Below are 24,408 nucleotides of genomic sequence, written 5' to 3'. Positions count from 1 at the left end.
ATATTGTGAATAACAGAAATGAACAATCATGTATTTTTTGTGTGAAAACTGTGCAATGTGCACATTCTCAACATTCTCACCAAACCTGCTTCAGTCAGACCCCACCCAGTTTAGAAAATGGAGCTAAGAGGCTTCTCATTTTGTTTTCATAGTCTTAGTCAGAGACTGGCGTGCTAACACACCACAAAACCCTGCTGGAATAAAAAACTTGGAGCTTAATTAGTTCAAGAGATCTACAATAAATTGGTATTGCAGCTGCTGCAGAGAAATAAATATCTCTAATCTATTTTGTGGTGATGATGAAATTATGAGCAGGGAATCCAGTATCTTCCAACATGGCTCATATATATATATATATATATAGTATGCACATTCAATTACTTTAAAGTTGGTTGGTTGTTCAATAAAAGACCACCACTTACAATGTTGTCGTCATATCTGTTATTTATTCTATGTACAGACTGAGTGACAGGAAAAGCTTCTAATAAAATGTCACACACACATTTCTCCAAAAATACATTTTAAGCAATACTGACATTAGTCTTCCTGGAGGTAAGTGAACCTCAGCAGGAATATATGTCTCAAGCGTAAACAAAAAAAGAAAAACAGTCCACTGCAGTGTATTGTTACAGTCATGGGGGAATCTCCACAAATTCCAAACATCTCCTCGCTTCAGTGATTTGTAATGCTGGGTCTTCAAAAAGCACTGGAATTTGAAGAGGATTTAACCGGTTTTCAGTAGTTTGATTATGAGAACAGATACTCTTTAATAAGCCCTTACAACTTTTAATACAAATACCTATGAAAGGTTTTAGATGAAGAACCACATTTATTTAAAATAAAAACATGTATAATTAATAATATTAAACAAATGTTCAAATTAGACTAAAAAGGGTTTCCAGGGGAATCACTGACTATTTATAATGCTCCAATTTTCTATACATTGTTAATACGTGAATGGGGACAGCTGATTTTGCATGTTGTGTACTATATTCCAATACTTCTCTGTCTCAAATTTTTCAGCTTATGCAAGAAAACAAACAATAATTAACAACAAACTAACAAAACAATATATAGCATACAATTTGTAACGTTCAAAAAGCAGGTTTATGACAAAGCAAGAGAAAAAACAAGGCTTTTAGTACTGCACTTATACTTCTATATTTTGACTTATTCACTTTCTTGTCTCGTTGTCTCAGTGGTAAGTGACAAATCAATACCGCTCTCATTTCTGTCCGATTAATATGAAGCTACTGCCAGCAACTGGTCAGCTTAGTTTAGCACAAAGACTGGAAACAGCTAGTTTGGCTCTGTCCAAAGGTAACATATTTCTCCTTCTTTAACACTTTATATCTTGTTGGTATAATCCACACAAAAACCAAAGTGTAGAAATGATATATTGTTGTTTTGCTGGTCCCAAAACCCTGTAAAACCACTACGTGTGGTTTTAACACTAGGGATTAAACAAACGACATATGAAGTGTTAATTGTTGAGCTTTAGAGGTGCTGGTACGTGGATTTTGTTTGGACAGAGCCAGGCTAGCCGTTTCTTAGCTGCTGGTTGCAGCTTCATATTCAATGTGCAGACATGAGAGTGGTATCGATATTCTCATTAACTCTCGGTGGGAAAGCGAACAAGCGTATTTCCCAAAATGTGGAACTATTTCTTGAACTATTTAGGCAAATATGTTGAAAGTGGTTTATGTTATGTTTTTGCAATACAACATTCTGACTCACAGAATGAAACAGCAAACACAGCAAAGTGAAAAAAAAAAAATTCCAACTGGATGTATGACATTTGATCTCGTAGTGCAGTATTATAAAATAAAAAAAGTCTTTTTTTTTCTTTTTAGCTTTTCATATATTTTTCTTATTTCTTTAATTTTTGGCTGCTCAATCCTCAAGGCCACAAAAGATATTTTTTCATTTAGCCACTGCAGACACATCTGACAACAATGCCATTCATGAATGTAAATAATCACTGCATGCATTAAGTAACTTTCACTGCAGATTAGATTGCCTGGTGTATTGCAGCTGTCAGGCCAGAAGAACTGGGATTCAGCACATGCATACTTTACCACTTTCTATTCACAGACAGAAACATATTCAAATTAAATATATGAAACACTGCAGGATTACTCATGAAATTAAAAGCTCTCTTTGCACTAAAGTATATACAATGTATAATTGACTCTTAATTAATAGGCTTATTTGTTGTATATGTTGTTATTATGTAAAGAATGTAATTTTACTCTCCTCGTTGCAAGGGTGTGGTCATATTGGTGTCTAAACATGCTGGATCCCATCTGCAAGCACACACACGATTACATGCGTGAAAAGAGAAACAGAGAAAAAGGTTTAATCCTGATGACACAAATTCTGCCCATTGTTGGCCCTACTCAGCCTTTAAATCTGAATATATGCAGATACAAGTATTCAGAAGCACATCGTACCTCTCAGGCTCTGTTGTGCCTTTCCACTCGTCCGTCACACTCACTCGATAACTTGCACCGACCTGTGCATAGCTGTGGTGTTGTCATTGACAAAAAGTGATTTGGCCATCCCCAGCTGTGGATCAAAACGTTTAAAAATCAGTATAGGGTGTCGCACAGATGCAATCGCACACATACAACAAGCAAAAAAATGCAACACACCCTTGCTCTAATTTCGAGGAAATTTCGAATACTGTTTCAGCAACTTATAGAAGCCACAGGCGAATCGTGGAAGTGTGAAAACGGGAGTGTTTTCCCTCTCTTGCCAGCTGTCACTTTTATTTCTATATTTATGGCATGCATACATAAGTGTTGCTACTGTTCATATCATACATGTAAGCACATTTGCTCATACTCATACACACACTTCATAAATAGTTTTCATGTATTTTGTCTATCCTCCACCCTGTCCACCCCTGACTCTTACTGCCTTGATCTCTTCTTCATCTCTCTTCCTTCTGTCCATGTGTTACTCCTCCCATAACAGACAGTGGGCAACAAAAACCAGTCTGCTAGGATTCCAGTGTAACTGTTTCTGTATTCACAGAACTTTTGGGTGTGGCAGGAGGGAAGGGAAAGTGATTGTGTGCGCCATCCCTCTGCAGTGTGAGCATGTGCTAAACTTTAACCTGATACACAGATACAGATAGAGAACTAACACACAGTCAGTCACACAGTATTTCAGTTCTTTCTGATTTACCTTTTTCGCTACGCCTTGCAAATTCTTATCGTTCCATAAGCTGTAGAGGAGCAAGGAAGCTGCTTTGCTACCTTTGGGGAAAGACCTAGGACAGAAGGGCAGAAAGAGGGGCAGAGGTCATTAAGGAAGAGTAGAAAAAAAACAAGACAAACCACACACAAGAATTGTAATAAGTAAGTTAGTCTGTACTTTGACAGCAGAAGACAAAAGTTGACTGAGTAGGAGTTTTTGTGTATGGTGATAAATTAGAAGGTTGCTTGATATTAGTGTTAATTTTGTCACCTATTTTTCATTTAGTCTTAGTCTTGTGCCAAATGTCATTGTTAGTTTTAGTCATATTTAGTCATTCACACTTTTTTTGTTAGTCAAGTTTTAGTCGACTAAAAGTCTCGTCATCGTCTCGTCTTAGTCATGGAAAAAAAGGTTGTTGACGAACATATTTAGTCTTGTCTCGTCTGACGAAATTAACACTACTTGATATAAAGTATACTACCTGTAAAAGAGGAAGAATGCCAAAAACAAATTAATTTAAGTTTTCCACAGCTATGAAAGCTTAATCTCCCACACAGAGATGAATAAATAAAAACTCACCTGTTCTCGCTGAGGTCAGCCACTGATGACACCAGTTCACTTTTGACGAACTTCTTGCTGACCTCAGTGTCTGCCAACATCAGACTCCGCAATGTGCTGCATGCTGTTGCTATAGTTTCGTCAGAGTTTCCCATCTCTCGGGGGCCAGAGGAGACGAGGCTGGTGAGCTCAGGCAGAATCTGCTTTGCTACAGAGAAGACAAAGGGAACATACAGTAAATTAGGTTTATGTGGAATAACTCTACATTCATGCATCTGCTGCCTGCGAAAGAAATACCTTAACATTTCATGCTTTTTCTTACCCATGGGGGTCTGCAAACTGCTGGTCCGAGACATGTTACCCAGAAGGGATATGGCAGTCTTCTGCAGGCTCTGGTTAGGAGACTTTAAAAGATGGGGCATGTGCAGCAGAGCCCCCTGCTTTTGAACCAGAATCTGACACATGGCACTGGACCCCTGTAAGAGGAGCAAACACAATACAGAAGGATGAAAACACATTAGCTGTATCTTCAACTTCACTGTAGCAGTCTATATTTGCATTGTGATTTTTTATTAATTTAACATTTGCATGCATCTCACTATTTCCTTGTTCCAACTTCTTTTTTTTGCTCTAATAACCTCTGGATCTCTGGAGACAAAACTCTACCCTTACTAACAAAACCAGTCAGATCCTATTGTGAGTTGTGCTGTTGTGTCATTATTCCCACCACCTATCCGTCTCTGTTGCTTTTCTCCTTTCTTAAGTCAACCTGAGATAATCCAGAGTGTCCATTACCACCATACACAAATGGTAAGCCTAATAATTATCTTCTTTGTACTCACCAGTCCCTTGCCGGCAGTGAGGTTCTGCAGGGCACCACAGCAGGCTTCCAGTGTGGCACCATTCTGGGACGAGCCCAGCAGAGACAGGTAGGTCTGCATGGCTATGGGATGGCACAACCACTTCACACCTGACGGCTTGCTGTCCTCTGGCTTTCCCCGCACCGCGTCAAATGAAAACTGAGTACAAAGGGAGAGAGAAAGAGATATGAAGGTGGCTTGGGTTAAAGGGTCCGTCATGATTTAGCCAACAAACATGAGGTGGTTGATGCCCACCTCCTTTTGAGCCTTGCTGCTCTTTGGGCTGAAGCATCCAATCGTGGGGCTTTTCCTTTTCCCATGTTGGTCTTCTCTCTCAGGTTGGAAGCTGCTGAAGCACTCAGGAGACTCGTCCTCCAGTTGGTAGGTCAAGTTATGGAGGATGCATGCACAGTTCTCCACAGACTAGAGGAGAGGAGAGGTTATAAACTACACTGTTATTACACTTCATAGCATATCAGTTCTACTTTCTGACTTACCTGCCATATCTATTCACATTTACCAGTGTGTTTGAAGATAAATTAAAGCAAATACGATATGATATGAAAAATTAAACGACACACCATGCACTTCTCATTCAGTGCTACTATATGATAAAGGAAGCCCTTGTTTCTGTTCAATTTTTCTACATCTGGATCTCAAGCTAACAACTCTCTGGGTTTACCCTCAGTCGCGTTCAAAGACAAGCATTTTAAATTATTTTTTTAATTAAAAAAAAAAATCTGAACTCTACAAATCTCTACAATTACAGCAGTGAGTGAAATGTTATCATCACCAATGGACAAAAATATAAGATTAACACCCACGTTGACAAATACTGGAATTTCCCTCAAACGTTACACATTCACCCACTCAACTGTCTACTCACTAAAAAGCAAGGAATCTCTGTCTGTCTGTCCTTCGCCTATCTTGCAAATTGTTCATCCGATCTACTTCAGCCTTGGCGGGTGTATTTCTGGGGACCCAATGGCATGCATTGTTGAATTTGGTGCAATTTGGTGAGATGGTGGCAGTATAACAACAAACTTTACGTTTTGGCCTGTAACTTTTAAACCATAAGTTTCAGAAACAAAATTCTGTTGCTTTGTTTTCCTGGATCATGTGGGTCCCGAGGAATCTATACATATAAGCCATGCCCATTAGCGATTTTGAATTGAATTTTCAATAGTTCTTTTCAATTTGTGCATCCCATTTCCCATTGATTAAGCAAACATCCATCAAGGTCTTAAGCAAGTGTCAGTTTGTATGTTCATTTAACAGGAAACAGATTAATTATTTTGAAACGCATCAGAAACATTAACATGCTGCCCAAATAATAGAATTTCAGTAAATTCAATTGGGTTTAGTTAATGAGTTTAGTTAATGAGTTAATAATATCTTCTTAAATGTACCTTTTTAGGGTACTTGTATATAACTGATCCCCATGTGTTTCATATCAAAACGTTCACAACAAACTCAGCTTTCGGTACAGTGACACCCAAATCTGTCCCAGAGCAATCCGTGAAGAGATAATTTCGTGCTAAAACTGTAACGTTGATGTTGGCTTTTTGAAATTCCTCAAATCTCTTCTTGAAAACAAATCTTAACTTATGATGTGTTGTACGAATTGTTTCGGTGCTTGAAATGAGTTTACCAAAGTCTTTAGGTTATATATGATTAAAATAGTGAATAAATGTCTGAAATGAAATTATGTAATATTGCTTTTTCAGTATGAGTTTTGTCATGCTGGTGCGTCTTTTGTCCTCAGAGGGTTAATTAACAGTTAAATGATCTTAATCAAAAGGTCAGTGAAACACAATGAAATGATGAAAACATAGAGATGAAGCAACATATATACAGTATACTATACATTACTAAAACCATCATAGCATCAACATGCATAAAGAGCAGCAACTGTACTTATCTATAGCCACAGTTGCAAGTCCTACTAGAAGATAACTTGACTGAGCTGACACAAAATATATTCTCCCTCTGTCTCTCACACAGGCAACACCAGTCATACTCCACTACTTCCTTAGAAGAAGCCTGTGTAAACAGAGAGCACTAGCACAAGAATTAAGCACACATCCACACCCAAAACTTGCACAAATGAGCAGGTACACATACGAGCACCCGCTAAATATACACATGCTGACTCCGCCTGCAGTATTTACCTGCTCATTGATGTGAGTGTTTACGGATGTGTGTGTGAGTGTGTATGTGTACTTGTATTGTGTGTATTTGTGCTTACAGGACATATTTATAGTATCTGGTCTGAACACACTGTGAGAGACACACGAGGCATGTTCTACAAGAACTATGTGTGAACTAGGATACGTTACCAGATATGAAGTCAACCATAGCTTTAATTAATGTCAATTGCTCCTGTAACCCTTGACAGTAGGGCCACAACCAAAAATGATTTCCTTGAGTAATTGATAAATCATCTATAAAATATCTAAAAATAGTGAAAAATCCCTGTCAAAATGTCCTTAAGCCCAAAAATGAGGTCCTTAAATGTCTTGTTTTGACTGACCAACAGTCCAAAACCCAAAGATAGTCAGTTTACAAATATATTAAACAGACAAAATCAGTAAATCCTCACAATTGTGAAGGTGGAACCAATAAATGTTTTTTGCTAAAAACAAAATTACTTAAAAACAATTATTGACTATCAAAATAGTTGCTGATTCAATTTCTGTCGATTAGCTAATCGATTAATCGTTTCATTGTTTCAGCTCTACTTGACAGCATCAATTTTACTTATAGGGATGATGGCGGTGGTGTAGAGAGGAGTGGAGAAGTTTATAGAGACAAGAACATAAAATCTTTTCTTCTGTATCAGTACACTGAAACATCTAACTTTAAACGTTCTCTACAGGGGCCGATCAGAGGACGACAAAATGGTTGCCGGAATGAAAAATGAGTCTACTGACTAACTGATGCAGTCTGCGTACAGAGCCTTTAAAATTTAAGTTATGTGGTTACAGATACTAGTAGTGGATGGTAAAAGGGTTCTGTTGATACAAGATGAGAAAGTGTACCTTGTCATCAGGGCTTTCCTCCGCCACACAGGACTGGACATAACCCATGAGGGAGTCAATGAGGCCACGGCACTCTCTCATTGCCTGCCTCTCCTTCTGTTGGCCACAGCTCAGGTTCCTACACACATTTCAATCATTCATTTAAATCCAATAGGAAACACTTACATGTCTACTTTGTAGAATAAAATAAAAGACACAGAACTGTGAGTGCCCGAACGTGTAACTTGCACCATCACACACTGTTAGAAAACTTGATCGTGGAGATTAGGCATGAGGTGCACAGAAGTTTCCAAAGCAGTGCCAGTATTACAATGATAACTATTGTTTCATACACATTAACATTACATTGCCAAATAAGAAAAACAGCTATCACACGCATACCACGTAAAAAAAACATGAACAGGTGCTGGCAGAAGTAAGACAAAGCAGTTAATTCATTCTGTCAATCATTTTTTGATTAATCAATGAATTGCTTCATCCATGAACTGTCTTGTTTTGTTTGCCAACAGTCCAAAACCCAATGATATTCAGTTCACAATGAAATAAAACAAAGAAAAGCAGAAAATCCTCACACTGGAGAAGTTGGAAGCTGAAGATGTTTGGCAATGACTTAAATCATTTAACAAATCTACGGCTATCGACTAATTGATTATTCGATTAATCACGGACATCACAAAGCCTTGACAAAGATGTCTGTGACGTTAAAACATTGCTCTATTTAAAAGCACTTAGTGGAAACTATCTGATATCTGCCCTGAAATCAAATCAACCATCAGAGGCACTGAATAATTAAAGGTTCTCACCGCAGGCACCCTGTGGCGCTGTTGAAGACATCAGGGTGTATGTTGTTGTTAGCGCTGTTGTCTGACCAGCAGGTGAATGGCACCACCACATTCTCAGTCAGGGCAGGCAGCGCTGTAGCTATAAGTTCTGCCTTCAGCTTATCAGCAGAGGACAGGTTCCATAGAAGGCCTTCATATGGAAATATAAGTCACAAGCATTAAAACATCTACCTGTGTATTAAAGTATTTAATCCATGCATTATGTTGCTGCCCTTTGAGGTTGAGATTGTTTTTAAAAACATAATGTTGTACTAAGAAATGGATGGTCAAAGAACCTCAGAGTAAAGTGGAGTGGATAGTGATTGTAAAAGAAATGCATAATATGGAGAAATTTACTTGACATATAAATGTGTGGCACTGAACAAAATGGTTATTGCATGTGAATATGGATATGGTACAATAAGGAGGAATAATAGCAATTGTTTTTTTGCTAGCCTTTATGTATGGTTTACCAAGCCTTATGTGACAGTATCTTTATTATGCCTGTATTATTATCATTTTGATTTTTTATTATTACTTGATTTATGTCCTTCTTGTCTACTGTGCAAATGCAAGAATTGTATCAAAAAAGAAGAAAGGGCCAAGGCACTCGTCTTTCAATAAGTTAAAAAGCCTTTATTTAGATGGCTATTTCATATTGAAATTCTTAGTTCATTAAATATAGAGCTGGGGGGCACCCGTATAGCTCAGTTGGTAGAACGGGCGCCCATATATAGAGGTTTACTCCTCGACACAGCGAGCCCAGGTTCGACTTCAACCTGTGGCCCTTTGCTGCATGTCGTTCCCCCTCTCTTTCCCCTTTCATGTCTTCAGCTGTCCTGTCAAATAAAGGCCTAAAAATTCCCCAAAAAATAATCTTACAAAAAATAAATAAATAGAGCTGGGTAGTGCCACTAGGCGTGTCCATATGCTTATTGACAGGTCAAGTATTTCTACTAGACCAATTATCCTGCGTAAATGTTATTCTATGTATTTTGCTGTCTTTATGTTCTACTTAAAAAAATACAAAGTTTTTAAAAGAAGATTGAAGAGATTATGTTGTAAAGCACATGCTCTTTCTCATTCTGTGATATTTAGGTATAAGGTATAAGCCTTTTTAGTAAAGGCCCACCAGGCCACCCTTCTACCAGATATTATGAGGTCTTGTCCCAGTAAAAATGTCTTACCAGTGATTTGTTTCTGGGTCTCAGTAGAATTTGTCTCCTTTAGTAGCTGCAGGGCCTTGGCTATACCGCCACAGTGCTGAACCTCCAGCTTGATGTCCTGGTCTTTGAACACCAGGTTCCTCAGAGCCCCAGCAGCAGCCTGGCTCACCTCAGGATTGGGGCTCCGCAGCAGGGTCACCAGAGCAGGGATACCTCCTAGTTGGAAAACCTGTGACACCGAAATGTGTAGGGCAAATGTGAGACTTAAAGGCATGGTAATGGATTGCCAACACTGTAGGTTAGAACCAGCAGCCATGTGTGATGATAAATGCCTTCTCCTCCCTTTCCTTCAAGGCAGGTTAGACAAAGGTCTTCACAGAGCGCTGCCACAAATTGTATCACCACTACAAGACAACTCTCACACAAATCATCTATGTGTGCATCTTCGGAGGGTGTGTCTGTACGGTATATTTGTAGCCGAGTGCTCGGACCTCCTGTTTGGCGCCCTCCTCTTTGAAGGTGGTGTGGTGGATGAAGGTGGCTCCACACTGCTGGTAATTCTCTTCAGGGTGAGACAGGAACTCTACGGCCTCCTTTAGGGTCATGTCTGACATGTTTATTGCACTGTTCACCCTGCAGTAACAGGCACAGAAATAGAAGAGCGGGTTGGAAATTAGATACTAGAAAATAGTTTGATGCATTTAAAGATAATAAGCTGTTTGCTCTTTTGTCACATGACACATGGGCAAAATCCCCAAATTCTTTAAAATACTCTTGACTGCTAGCAAAAAAAAAGCCATCAGACAGAAATGGCTGCAGCCAAATCCTCCAACAAAGGATGACTGACTGCAATTATCAATGAAATAACCTGTATGGAGAAATTGACCTCCACCTTAGAATACCGGGGAAAATGGACTACATATATGTGCCTATGAGATGTAACCAATTACATGTGTCATTGACAGACCATTATCCTGAATAAGTATAATGTTGCCCATGTCAACCCCTTCTTATTGCCTGAGGATGTCAAGGTGAACTCACGCTGATTGCTGCTCTATGTTGGATGTTTTGATGGTGCCCATTTTGCCCTCAATGCGATACTGGGCAGAGGGCGGCCGGACGATGCGTGTCTGGCTGTTGGTCATCTGTGTGCCGTTGGTCATAGAATAGGTACTGTTTCTATTTATCCGACTCTGAAGGCTTTGCTGGCCCTGAGCCAACATCCCTTTGCCTCGCTTCAAAAAAAAAAAAGAAGAGTAATTTACAATGCTTATAAAGTATGGTCCTTTGGAGTAGGAGAATAGACCGATTATCTGGCGTTTTTTTGGCAGTTTGCAGATTATCTGTATCAGTGTTTTACTTGCCTGATAACTGATAAAGTTAATTAATTAAAAAGTGTGCTACTTTGGCTCTGCTACAGCTCTGCGTCTGTCTCTCTGCTTTGGTTTCACTCACCACAGTGTGTGACTTAATGCCCCGCCCACAACACTAACTGACTAACTTTTACTGGGTATTATGTTGAAAGTTTCTAATTTATGAAAAAAATGCTTAAAGCATTTAAACAACGTTTTGTGTTGGAGTTTGTAACATTCCAAAATCTTAATTTTCACTTAAAGATTTTCATTTTCACTGTAAATGCATATCAGTTCCAAATATCAGTTATCGGTTTCATTAACTACTAATTATCGGTATTGGCCTTTAAAAACCAGTATCGGTCAATCCCTACTTTTAACCCTAACCTGTTATGTGTTTGAAGAATTGGTTACCTAAAAACATGAAAATGTCTGGGTACTTTAGTGAAACTACAATTTAACATAAAAAATGATTGATCACCATAGTGGTTGCAGAAAATGGATGAGCCAAGGCCGGGTCACTGCGAGCAGCTCTCAGCCCATTGGTACCCTGGGGCCAGCTGGAAGTGTTGATTTGCTGTTCCCATATGCCTGAGCTGACTTGTCTTCCTCTCGTGGTTTTAGCGGATAGGGTACGACTCTTCTGAGTATTTACCTAAAACGAAGGATAAAACATTTGATCTTAAAATCACGGGCCTACACAGCATTTTATTCAGTAAAGATTGAAAAATACACATGGCACATCATAATAAATCCACACTAGCCAGTCGTGGATCATCTTTGTCTCTAAGTGTGGCTTAGCTGGCAGTGACAAACAGGAATAGCATTATGTGCTAAAAAAACTTTAATGTTTTTCTGTAGTAATAATCCAGGTTACAAAATTAAATAGGTTTTAACCCACTTTTAACTAGAATATTGAGTAACAGTTTAAAACCAGACAGAGGAATTTGACCTGACACAAAGCCCGCATAGCCTTTCTCTTCCTCAGTTTCTGCTGAAGGCAACAGAATGCACCAAACGATCACACAAACCAAAGTAACATAATATCTGTCATTGGAGACCAACCCAAGCAGTTGTGTTGAAAGACTGCTTGCACAGTTGAGCAGTTTTTTTTACAGAGGATCTTTGTGTGTGCAAGTCAGACACAACAACCTTTCTCCACAATCCTTACGTCACTAAACACCTTAATCTCATGTAAATACGCCTTGTTTATGTATCAATTTATTTTGACTTTGCTTTATAGGCTTTGTCTGTGTGTGCTTGTACAAAACATGCTATTCAAGCTTTACTATGAAATAACCACAATAGACACTTGGTATAGCCTGAGCAAAATGACAGAACATGTCGAGCTAATGCTTTAATGATTAGTCATTCTCGCAACTAAATCTGGCAGAGAAGCACTCACAACAATTTTCTCACAGTTAATCACTGGAGCTGAAATGTTGAGGTTTTGATTTGTGGAATTATTCCTGGAACGGGTATTGTCAAATCGGACTGGTTGCTCAGTTACCAGCCAGCCCTGTTACTTAGCAGCAAAAGCATGATGGAGGAGAGATCCGTCAACAACACGTTTAATAAGAACTGACAGCGTGTTTACTCGACTGTGCTGCACACGGTCTTCATTTGGCTACAGCCTGACTGAGCCACCGAAGCCTTCCTTATATCAGAGGCCAGACAGGAGAGATGGATGCAAATTCAGAAGACCAAATAGAAGCAGCACAGAATAACAGCAGGATCCATTTTATTTGGGAATGTAAATTAAATAAGAAATACCAAAATATTACTGTATTTATTGTTATTGCTGTTGTTATATTTCGAGTGGTGTGGCTCTCTGCCCTATTGGTCAGATTAACTATCAGCCATATTCTGCCTGGAAAACTAAACCTGTGGAAAAATAAGTCTCCAAAAAGAAACTTTCACAGTTTTTACTTGATGAAGTGGTTTCTGATTGAGTTCAGCATTATGACCACAATAGATGACAACAATTTGCCAACCTTTAAAATGTTTCCTATATTGCTCAAATTAAGTTAGATTAATTTTTAAGTATCTAATTAACAGACATTACCATTTAGTCATTTTATCTCATTTCCAGAGCAATTGGCTTTCCACTAAATTTACCATGATACAGTAAAATATATACTGTAAACAGTATATAAATGTTGTTCCTTCACTTAGAAAACAAATATTTATATAATTAACACTTCTAATACAGGGGTAATTTAAGGTGCTATATACAAGAGAAGCAGGCAGGAGTATCGGCACAGAAGCAAAGCAATGTACTGCTGTAGCAGCTAAAAAACTTATTTTAGCCACCTAAAAAAGGCCCACCTTAAAAATCGCGTACGCTATATTTACAATATTTTCACAGCTTTACCTTGCCGTCGGACAGCCCTTTCCGACGGGGAACTGAAGCCTATATATCCATCTGTGCTCACTTCAAAGCCAAAGTAAAGGGGTGAACATATTCTAAATATAGCGTTTACTTAAACAGATATTGATTTTTTTAGGTGGCTAAAATATGTTTTTCTGCTGCCCCCGTCCACAACAGTACATTGCTGAGCTTCTGTGCTGGTACTCCTGCCTGCTTCTTCAAACTGGGGGTGTGACGACCGCCATCTACTGTAGATAACACTGACTACGGATAAGTATCTCATACAACCCCACTTCAAAAATCCAAACTGTCCCTTTAAGTATTCATTTGGCATAACGTGAGGTTGACTCAACAATATGACAGGCAGAGAGTATTCATCAGCAACAACACATCACCACACTCCTGAGACATGCCTCAATGTCGTCAGAACAGGCCAACCCAGAGCGAATGAACACACGCACGCACGCACGCACACACACACACACACACACACACACACACACACACACACACACACACAGTATTGCAAATGAGTTGAACTCGCCCTGACTCTGAGTGACAAGACTGAAATTGAGAATGGCGTTCAAAAACAATATGAGGAAATCACGCATACCCTGGCTGCCTGATCCAGTGTTTTTCGTATTTTCTTAAAGGAATACTTTGATATTTTCTTTTGCAGAGTTAGATTAGAATATTGATACCACTCTCATGTCTATTCAATATGACTCTGGAGCCAGCAGAACGTTAGGTTAGCTTAGAATATAGGCTTGAAATAGGGGAAACCACTAACCTGGCTCTGTCCGATAATTTAAAAAAATCTGCCTACCAGCACCTCTGGCTTATGTGCCAGACTATTATTTGGCTTCCTAGAGTCTCCAATGGTTTGCCTGAATGCACTGCGCCTGGCCAAGAAAAAACCTTAAAACCACAACTTGTCATTTTTTCACTTCGACTTTTGTATGGATTTAACAGACGAGGTGAACAAGTTCATTAGTGAGTTTTAAATTTTAGCAGATATTGTTACATTTGGACACAGATAGGCCATCTGTTTCCCTATTTCCAGTCTTTATTGTAAGCTAACAACAACTAAACCTTCCATTAAATTGTTCTTTACTTCTATGCAATTAATAGTATTCATTATTTTATTGTTGTCAAAGCTATATTATCTTCGAGTAGTAATGCTGTTCTTAGTATCATTTAAAAAGCCTAATTTGCATTACCACACATTAGCAGTAACCTTTTTTTATGGACAAAAGTGAATGCAGGTATAACATAATCATGATATACTCACTGGGATGGATTACTGCAAGCATGTTTCATTTTATACAAAACAATGATTTGACACAAATGACTAAATAGAAGAAAACATTCCTAAACCTAAAACATTAAAACTGCTCAGCAGTAATGTAGTAGTAACCGTAGTATTTGTGATTATAGTAAAACCACTGATTTGGTCCTTTAATGTTGAGTCTGTGAAAGGGAAAGGGGTTTGTGCTCTGACTATCTGTATAACAAAACACAGGGCTGTTATATGAGAGAAACAATTACCGATTTGTTGTAGCCCGTTGACAGAGTGGAGTTGGTACGACTGAAGGTGCCATTTGCTTTGGATGGAGAAAACTTGAACGTTCCAAACTCATATGTTGTCAAAGTCTTGGGAGACAGGCCTGTTAAAAGAGAAGTTTGAGAGCTAAAATAAAGAACAGGGACATACAGAGGAGAAGAATACAAAATAGGCATGTGCTTAACTTGCTGCTATTCATTACTATTAGTGGTGTTTCATCATTTATGTAAAATATTATGTCTACAGGTTTAATGGTGGACAAAGATAGCCTTCCAACTGTATAAAAGCAATCAATTTATTGATATTCAAAGGGACAATTAAAGAATGGATTTGAAGACTTACAAATGAATAAAGTATTGCACAAATACATAAATCAAACCTGTAAAGGATAGCAATATTAGACTCATTTCAAATATTGAAATTGAAAGATTTGGAAATCAATTACACTATTTGATTAAAGATTTAGTTCTCTATTTTTTTCATTTGCCAACTCTGTTATTTACCTTCACCAAGGAGGAGGTGATTTTGTTTTCACAATTATGGTTCCGCAATACATTTAGGAACGTATCCGAATCACTGAGGTAAATACACAAATCATTTTTCACTTAACATTGCGAGATAGGGCATGGTCTTGACGGAGGTCTGTGCTCTCCGGGTGCCCTTCTAGTTAGGCAATTTTTTTGTAAATCTGCCCAAACGTTAGCTCTTAATCTAATATTGTGTATGAGTGTTACTTCATTTAATACACAGTTTTATTAGATCAATTTACTGATGGATTGATTTAATATTTTGTAAAGTATTTTGTTTACTTTCTGTATAATCTTTGATTAAATATCAGTGGCTGTAATGGTTAGCCTAATAATGTAAGCTTTGTTGTTAATAACATAATCCAATTGTTTAGTTTTTCAGTTCATTATCAAGTTATGAATGGCAAATAATAATTTTCCTCTTTAACTACTGTGTTATCAAAAATAGCGGACAAGACCTTTACACAAACAAATTACAGGTGTAAAAATCAGTATACATGACTGGCAATCCTTTAGTTAGACAGTCAGACATGACATACTGTAATGTAAGTCACAGTTCACACGCTTTGCATTGCACTTTGTCTCAGGGATATCCGGTTATAGCCAACATGTTTTAGCACCATCGCCAGACAGACGTCTGTCTTGTTGGATGATTATATTGTGCCAAATCTAAGGCTGTGACTTCACCATTATAGGATTATGGTTGTCAAAAACAATGGCATACTCATCATCGTTATCATAAGTTTATGCAGGAGAGGAAACATTCTCCTAAGGTGACTAAAGCACCATTTCATTGACTAAACAGGCCTTAAAAGGATCAGGGCACCAAAGGCAGTTAAAAAAAAGCATTCTCTCACTTAGCCTATCCTAGTACTATCTAGCCCAGCTGACTGTTTCAATTGTATATGCTGAGGTTTCACGATATCTGCCTCTAACTTCTGCTGCCACTCCACAACTGGAAAAACAGTTCCAGTTGTATTGCAACAAAAATCCAATGACCTCCATTACGTTGGAGCCACAGCAGAAATATCAGGGCACATAAAACCAAGGCTAGCAGCATGGCTGGATAGCACTTGGGATAGGTGAGACTAAATGCCTTTTTGTAATTTGGTTGAACCTTCCAGGCTGCGCATTTAAACAAGACCGAACAGAATTGGTGTGTGCTGGTAACAGGAAAGTCCCCAGTGGCGGCGGTCCAACTAATATCACACATTATCATCTTTGTTGCTCCAACACTGAAAGTAAAACGGCCTCTTTTGGACAAGCCAGATATTGTAATACTACTGTATGTGACTTATGAACACTGCTAAACTTATTACATATACATTAACATTTTGGCCCAGATATTAAAGTTAAAAGCAGCATCAGGAAGGCATGTGTGCAACACTTACCGTTTGGTTGTTTTTCTTAATACTTTTTGACTGCTGGTAGGCAGGTATGTATTTTGTAGACATTTGTATTCCTTGTCAGATTGTCAGCTTACATTTAGCTTAGCTTCCTTTTTAGACCACTGAGTTTCTCTTAAATAATGACTAGGTTATAGGACAAAAGACAGAATGACAAATCATAACGTAAAGGGACAACAATAAAGAGTTAATTTTGAAGCTCTTCATTATTTGGACCACAGATGATAAAGCATTTATTTTTCAGGCACAGCCTTTAAAGTTTACAGTCGGCTACAGTTTTTTTTGTTTGTTTTCTGGAATCAATGTTACCTGGTTTATCTTTCTGATTCTCATATGGGCTACATTTTTCTATCTGTAATGGGAATTACATTCTTTTTTTTTTTCTAAGATTATTTTTTGGGCTTTTCCGCCTTTAATCGATAGGACAGCTAGGTGAGAAAGGGGAGAGAGAGAGAGAGGGAAGACATGCAGGACGGTCTCGAACCCTCGATCTTCTGCGTCAAGGCATAAACCTTGGGCTGCATTCCTAACTAACAGAGAGAAACTGCTGTGGCACGCTCAGGAGGAGTAGGATGTGTCTCTGACTGTTTCTCAGAGCTCACACTAACAAAACCCACTTTTCTGTTCAAGGATCACATTTTTCATGTATGGCCTATGGCCCAAGTGTTTCTCTCACAGCAATTTAAACAAATCATATTGGAGCGGTCTCCTCACAGTAGTTGGCCAAAAACGCAACACAGGAAAGCAGCACGTTCAGTCTGTTTGGAGGATGCAACTTTCGGGGAAGTTGTGTGACGCATATTTCCCAGGAAACACAAAAAAACTATACTATTATGTAACCTAAAAAAGCAATATATTAGGGTGCCTGAGACAGCTACTGTCCATATAAAGAGATTACACGTTAGCCGATATTATTCTTAACATTATGATGTTGTAACCTACTTGTTGGTGAAGGTGATATTAAGCCGTTCTTCCCCTGTTTGGACTTGCTCCTCTCGATAGTGTGCACTTGATGCAGCACGCGCTGCTGTCCCGAGTGCAGCTTGTTGTCGGAGGGCAACGCGAGCGACGTGTCCTCCCTGCTCTTACTAGTCATTGCTGAACGCAGCGGCTCCGGAGCCATCATCTTCCCAGCACGGTGCCCTTTCCGTGAACGGTTCGGTTAAAAACCAGTTTCCAAATAAAGTGCAGACCCGGAGGAGAAGTGCGGCTCGACTTAGCGCGATTAGAGCAGTGGTGACAGTGCCAAGTATGTAGGCTAAAGTTTCCAGAGTAGAGGCGGTGAACTCCACCCTTGGGACCGCGCCCCGTCGAGGTGGGGCCGAAGAGAGTTCACATGCAGGTGCAAAGTAAAGGGAGGGGCAGAGACATGCACGTAGGCCTATGCATTAAAACCATAGACTAGGGAGACCAGACCAGTCCCCGGTTTCGGTGACCTGTCCCCGGTTTTCACTGTGACTGATAGACCCGAAATTGGAATGAAAGAAAGAAAACATTGACCAAACGTTGTCGTGCGCCCTACACACGCAGGCTCAAGACAGCCAGAGCAAGCGCTGCTCAGAGCTCAGAGATGTAGAATGCCCATATTTTACGATGCTAAAATTGCTGTTTATTTACATGGAGTCTGGTGGGTGTAGCGAACGCAATTTCGCGGACATTTTATGTTTAAAAAAGGATCTTACTCTTTAACAGAAAGGCCGACCTCCTTAGAAATCCTTTCCATAATGTTGTCAGACACTTAGAATATTAATCTGAGCCTGTCAGTGGCAAAACGAGCACTTTTATGAACGTAAAAACAAGCTGGACAATTGACGTCCTATTAACTTACATTGTAGCTTGTTTCACCGTTGCCGACTGCAGCGATCTCGTTTAATACTGGACCAATGTCAAAGGAAAATATTTTTTCAATAGTTTTAATTGTATCCGATACTCAATGAGCTGTTGCAACATAAAGCAAAAGCTGTCAGATAAATGTAGTGCAGTAAACATGACAACATTTCCCTCTGAGGTGTAGTGGAGTACAAGTATGAAGTAACAGCAGGGGCGATTCTAGGATCAGACCTTTAGGGGGGCTCAGCCCCTAATGAGAATATAGCGCAGGATATAGCGCATGCAAAAGTGTTAACCCCCTTGCTGTGACAAATGGTTTGCAAGAAAATTAACATTGAACTTACATGAAATGTTATCATATTTGCATTCTGCACAAATATCTGCACACCCATTACTCTCTGTGAAATATCTCACAAACTCTTCACTCAACACATGCATCGGTACAACAAGCGGTTCCTGAGTAATCCGGTTTTGAAATTGCAACAAAATTTCTACATGGTCTCCAACTTTATAATTTAATCTCATGTAAACTATTTATGTCAGCACAGATATTTTTTGTAAATTGCTTAGCCAGTGTATCCCACCATAATGGTTATTATATTGCCAGATTCCAGACAATCCCACTTACTTATATATACCCTACTTACAAATATGAATATATATTTCTATTGGTATGCTTCCTAGTGACATTAATTCAATTCAATTCAATTTTATTTATAGTATCAAATCATAACAAGAGTTATCTCGAGACACTTTACAGATTACAGAGTAGGTCTAGACCAAACTCTGTAGTTTACGAAGCCCCAACTATTACAGTGGTTGCCTCAAGAGCAAGCATTAGCAGTAGCTATTGCGACAGTGGCAAGGAAAAACTCCCTTTTTTGTTAGGAAGAAACCTCGGACAGACCCAGACTCTTGGTAGGCGGTGTCTGACGGCACCAGTTGGGGGAAATGGGGGAAATTAATGCAAAAAATATGAAGAAAAAACTATTCCAGCTGTGTGTGGATGGTTATAATTCTAAAGTGCAAAATAGTTCAGGCTACAGCACAAATATTTCCATCCATAGATAAGAATAATCAAGTCTAACCTCTGAATTTCTTTTCAAAGTGCACCAGATTGATGCATTTAAAGGCCCATGGACCCCCCGGGGGGCTTGTTGGGGCACAAGCAGCTCTAGGTCTAGTGACGTCCCTGGGGCAGTGTCCCCGTTTTAAGTTTCCAAAGATAACAACATTACCTATTTTGGAGGTATTTACGCTTCTAAGCTGAAAATGTCCCCGGATTTTGTCTCAGAAATCTGGTCACCTTACCATAGACTGTCACAGTCCAGTGTGCAAGAGGGGTGATAAGCATATACTTTTTTTATTTGAAGGAAGGGAATATATTTATATAAGCAAAAATTGTAGGCTAGCCTACTACTTTTCCTGCAGCCCTAAGAACATTTGATGTGGTATAGTGTGTATGTGCCCCTACCTGTCACTATAGACTACACATATAGGCTACAAGATATATGACAATAGTCAATGTACAATATAATGAAATAGCACAAGCTGAAACAAATAATATATTTTCAAAGTTCATAAAGGATACAAATTTGAGGTACTTGTACTACATTGTATTGCTATAATGATGCAGTGCTCCAACTCCACCAAGTACAAGAGTAAAATGTTACCTATACAGCAGTAGTAACAATATAGCCTATATAATACTCACTGGGTCATTTTTTCTGCATCATGAGTACTTTTAGTTATATTTGATATTTTAAAAACCTTTTTCTAATAATACTTGATATTTTTACTTAAGTGGCATTTTTAATTCAGGACCTTTACTCCACTACAGCGGGAAATATTGTACACTTTACTCCTTTAAATTTATCTGACTCTTCAGATAAATACTTTAGATACAAAACTTAGAATATTGTAAAATATAACACATATACATAAGGTTCTCTTGTTTCATAATCATTATTCAGTTAGTCATTTCATTTGGTCAGATCAGATATGCTCTCTTATAGCAGACATTTTGACATGTCACAAGCACGGGTGTTACTAATAATACGACTGTTCGATCCATTCAGTTGTCCCTGTAAGCCATGACAGTTTAGTGAGTCGGCATGCACAATACCAGGATACTGAAACCGAGGCCAATTTATTTCATTCATCATTAATTTGATAATTTATACTTGTGGTTTTTCTGCTGTGACACGTCTAAATGTGTTCTGTGGTAATATTACAAGAAACACCACATATTGCCAAATATACAAAAGGTATTTATCCCTAGTATTTCTTTTGCCTATTAAAACCATATTTACTGCACACTAAAATGATGTTTTCACCTTGAAATAAAACTACACATTCTAAAAATCTATACGTTATTACATTTAGATACAGTAAATTAAGTAATACCATTGCACATATTACCCTACATTGTTTCAGGGCTAAATTCGGCATGATGAATTCATGGGACCTTTTTTTAATTTTATGATGGTTTATCCAGCTTATATTTGTGCTAACTTCCACTGTGAAATCTGAGATACTATAATAGGCATAATTATAGTTGTATATGTTACAAGCAGGGCATGGCTCTCCTTGAATCTATAATTACTGACCTCAGATTCCATTAGAAACACCCAATATGCTCATCTTTTGTGATTTTGAATCCATCCATGATTCCCCCTTCTGTCTGTTGAGATTCACTCTATAAATCAGCTGTAATAAGGCTCTTTTCTCACCTGGACACAAACGGTTTGAACCCTTACCCAAACCTCACGCCATAAAAACAGTTTCTTCCCCTCTGCAGTCAGTCTCACCAACAGGGTCCCAGGCCTCCACTGACACTGACTCTTAACCCCCCCACCCTCATCCCTAGTCACTACACTTTGCATTAACCTTCATCCTGGACTATATATCTGCCCATTGCACATACTCTATATATTATCTGCATTCAACCCATTCAGCCTCTTTTTTTCTTATGCAACATATTGTTGTTATATTGTATGCATATATTTGTTTCTGTATTTATTGATTATTTCACATTAATGATTAATATGTTTGTTTGTTTGTTTGTTTGTTTATTTATGTATGCACCATTCACCAAGGCAAATTCCACAAGTGTAACTTATTGTGGCAATAAACACTTTTCTGATTCTGATTCTTTTTGGAAAAAATCTAATTATATCAATTTTAAAAGACTTTGATTACAAATAAGATAGTCAAGTGTACAAAATATGTTTCAATCAAATGTAAAGACAGAAAAGGCATTGAACTAGAACATCGTGATTTTAACTTCAAATCACTCTTCATTCCTTCACACCAGAAGTTATGGAAAGCATCTAAAATTGATCAGGTTGCACTGCTGTTTTTTCCCCAACAGCCTCTGGGCTAGATTAGGGTGGGCTATTTTTTCCCTATCTGATGGCACATTGTTGAGGACAGAGGTGAGACAGCACAGGGCATGAGCAAGCATCTCTCAGCTTGAGAAGAGAAGGAAGAATCGGAGAGAGGGCAGGGATGGATGGGATGAAGGAAAGCCAGGGAGAACAGAGAGAGGAAAAAAGGAGGTAATAGAGCACATGCTCTTTGCATAACTGGGTTGTTTTGGCTAAGTTTCTGCAGGTGACATTTTCCCACCACACCCTTCACATCAACACTGCCAAGGTAATGTGTGTAATGTATCTGTGATGTGTGTGTGTGTGTGTGTGTGTGTGTGTGTGCGTGCGTGCATGCTCTTTGATCTCTTGGCTACCTCATTTCATCCTCTTTCTTTTCTTTCTTTCTTTATTCCTTGGTTGATTATATATTCTATTCTGTTCATTATGTGTTGAGGATGTCAGAAAAGTTGATAAAAGGGGTTGGTGATGTAATGTAATGGATGCTGATGTTGTTGACGATGATCATTGTTGATTATATTGTGTCAACTTTGTAGGCTGATACGCACTTTTTCCTACCCTATGTACCGTAGGTTACTTTGACGCTGCTGTCCATGCACCTTGTACTGGTATTTATTTGTCCTCGTACTATTACGGTTGTGTTCCAGTTGGACTGTGTGTAGAACTTGTATGTATTTATGTGTCTTGTATATGTTTATACTTGCTGTAACCCTAATCACCCTTCGGGGACACAAATAAAGTTGAAGTTGAAGTGCGTGCGTGTTTATATTATGTAAGTCAATGTGGGCGCATATAAACTCTATATTCCTACCAGAGTTGTTATCTGAGAGGAAGGAACATGAGTTTGATGAGGAATGTAAATTCCTCCAAGCAGGTGAGATTATAGGCTCAGGACAAGGCAGTATTGTTTGAATGAAAAACAGACAAATCCCATGTAGTTTTTAAGCCAGATTGATCAGATTTTAAAGTGACTATCGCATGAAACTTAACCTCTTATCAGTGCTCCTCCATGGCTCAATCATTTACTATTTTAAAGTGAAATATACTGCCCTACAAAACAAAAAGGCAGTAACTGCATTTTTGGTCAAAAATGAGTTATTATCATTTTCATGACATTCAAGGGATCCTTTGTTATGTGACAAAACATCTTATCTCAAATGTGTGTCATTTTGGAGAAAAATGGTAGTCGTTTGTACAGTAACTGCAAAAAGCCCTAGTGAAACAAAGCAAGAATACAGTAACTGCAAAATAGGGGTAAAATATCAAATTAAATATGAGGATTGATATGTACAAAGAATAAGCTAATATAAAGTAACAAAAACAGCCACATGTCCAATAATCTACCTACAACTACTTAGCTGGATGACAGGATAACTTGATAACTAGCTTAGCAATGTGAGACTTTAAGCAGCCGTTTCAGCACCAGAACAGCTTCTGGGTGGAAAATATTGACCTAAAATGGTCAAATTAGTGTTGGTTTTGGTATATCCATGTTCAGGAAAACAAATGGTTCCAATTATTTCAAATACAGTGTATCTAACACACCCAGAGCCCAAGTTGTGGCAAAATAGTTTTTGAAGAATCTGTAGTTACTGCCTTTTTCCTTGGTATGGTGCCACGTTTTTGGTAAGTAATACAAAGCAAGAATACAGTAACTGCAAAATAGGGGTAAAATATCAAATTAAATATGAGGATTGATATGTACAAAGAATAAGCTAATATAAAGTAACAAAAACAGCCACATGTCCAATAATCTACCTACAACTACTTAGCTGGATGACAGGATAACTTTAAAGTCATTTTTCTCAGTTCTGCACTCTGCGTAGTTACTGCCTTTTTGCTTTGTAGGGCAGTATAGCCACGAGCAACCGGTGAACCATGTTGCATTGTTGACACACCCAGACTGCTTCACCACTTGCAGTTTTGACAGCATGGGATTAGTAAATCAAGCCTTCCCAGACAGATAATATTGACTAATGTCTGCCAACAGAAGAGCCACAAGAGTGTGAGGAATAATGGAAATGAACAGTTGTACAGGTTGTTCATGACCTTGACAGTTACAGTCAGGGGCGTCAGACTGGGGAGGACTGAGTACCCAGGGCTCTCATGTGAGGAGGGCCCAAAAACATGCTAGAATGAATAGCTGTGGATGCGGGGAGGGGCCCATAGAAAATGCCTTTCTACAGGGCCCAGAATTTTGTGCTACGCCCCTGGTAACAGTTACAAGACATCTACATAAAGCCAAATGTCACTCTAAAGCTTTGCCACACTTCCTGCAGTTGTAGTTGTGAACACCAATATGCTTGAGTAGTTGGTGTG

At 38.6% G+C, this 24,408-nt stretch overlaps 1 protein-coding gene across 2 annotated transcripts; it reads right to left on the bottom strand.

Annotated features, from left to right (window-relative positions):
- Positions 1 to 424: 424 nt before the first annotated feature.
- LOC116058539 (plakophilin-1) lies at positions 425 to 18,194 on the bottom strand. Of its 2 annotated transcripts, none has more exons than XM_036008049.1 (15): positions 17,813 to 18,194; positions 14,922 to 15,040; positions 11,484 to 11,657; positions 10,692 to 10,885; positions 10,142 to 10,274; positions 9,672 to 9,879; positions 8,467 to 8,635; positions 7,664 to 7,781; positions 4,878 to 5,045; positions 4,605 to 4,781; positions 4,085 to 4,238; positions 3,784 to 3,970; positions 3,193 to 3,277; positions 2,454 to 2,568; positions 425 to 2,306 (listed from the first exon to the last, which is right to left on the bottom strand). In XM_036008049.1, exons 1-14 carry the CDS (start codon positions 17,994 to 17,996, stop codon positions 2,494 to 2,496), a joined length of 2,145 nt encoding a protein of 714 aa, XP_035863942.1. In that variant the 5' UTR covers positions 17,997 to 18,194; the 3' UTR covers positions 425 to 2,306; positions 2,454 to 2,493. The 2 variants fall into 2 exon arrangements, with proteins under 2 accessions (XP_035863942.1, XP_031167238.1); XM_031311378.2 differs by having other exon boundaries at positions 10,142 to 10,283; positions 17,813 to 18,193.
- Between the last annotated feature and the right edge of the window lie 6,214 nt (positions 18,195 to 24,408).

The sequence above is a fragment of the Sander lucioperca genome, chromosome 12 (assembly GCF_008315115.2).
Source record: "Sander lucioperca isolate FBNREF2018 chromosome 12, SLUC_FBN_1.2, whole genome shotgun sequence".
In the NCBI taxonomy this organism is placed as follows: domain Eukaryota; kingdom Metazoa; phylum Chordata; class Actinopteri; order Perciformes; family Percidae; genus Sander; species Sander lucioperca.
This window is presented reverse-complemented; position numbering and strand designations above follow the sequence as displayed.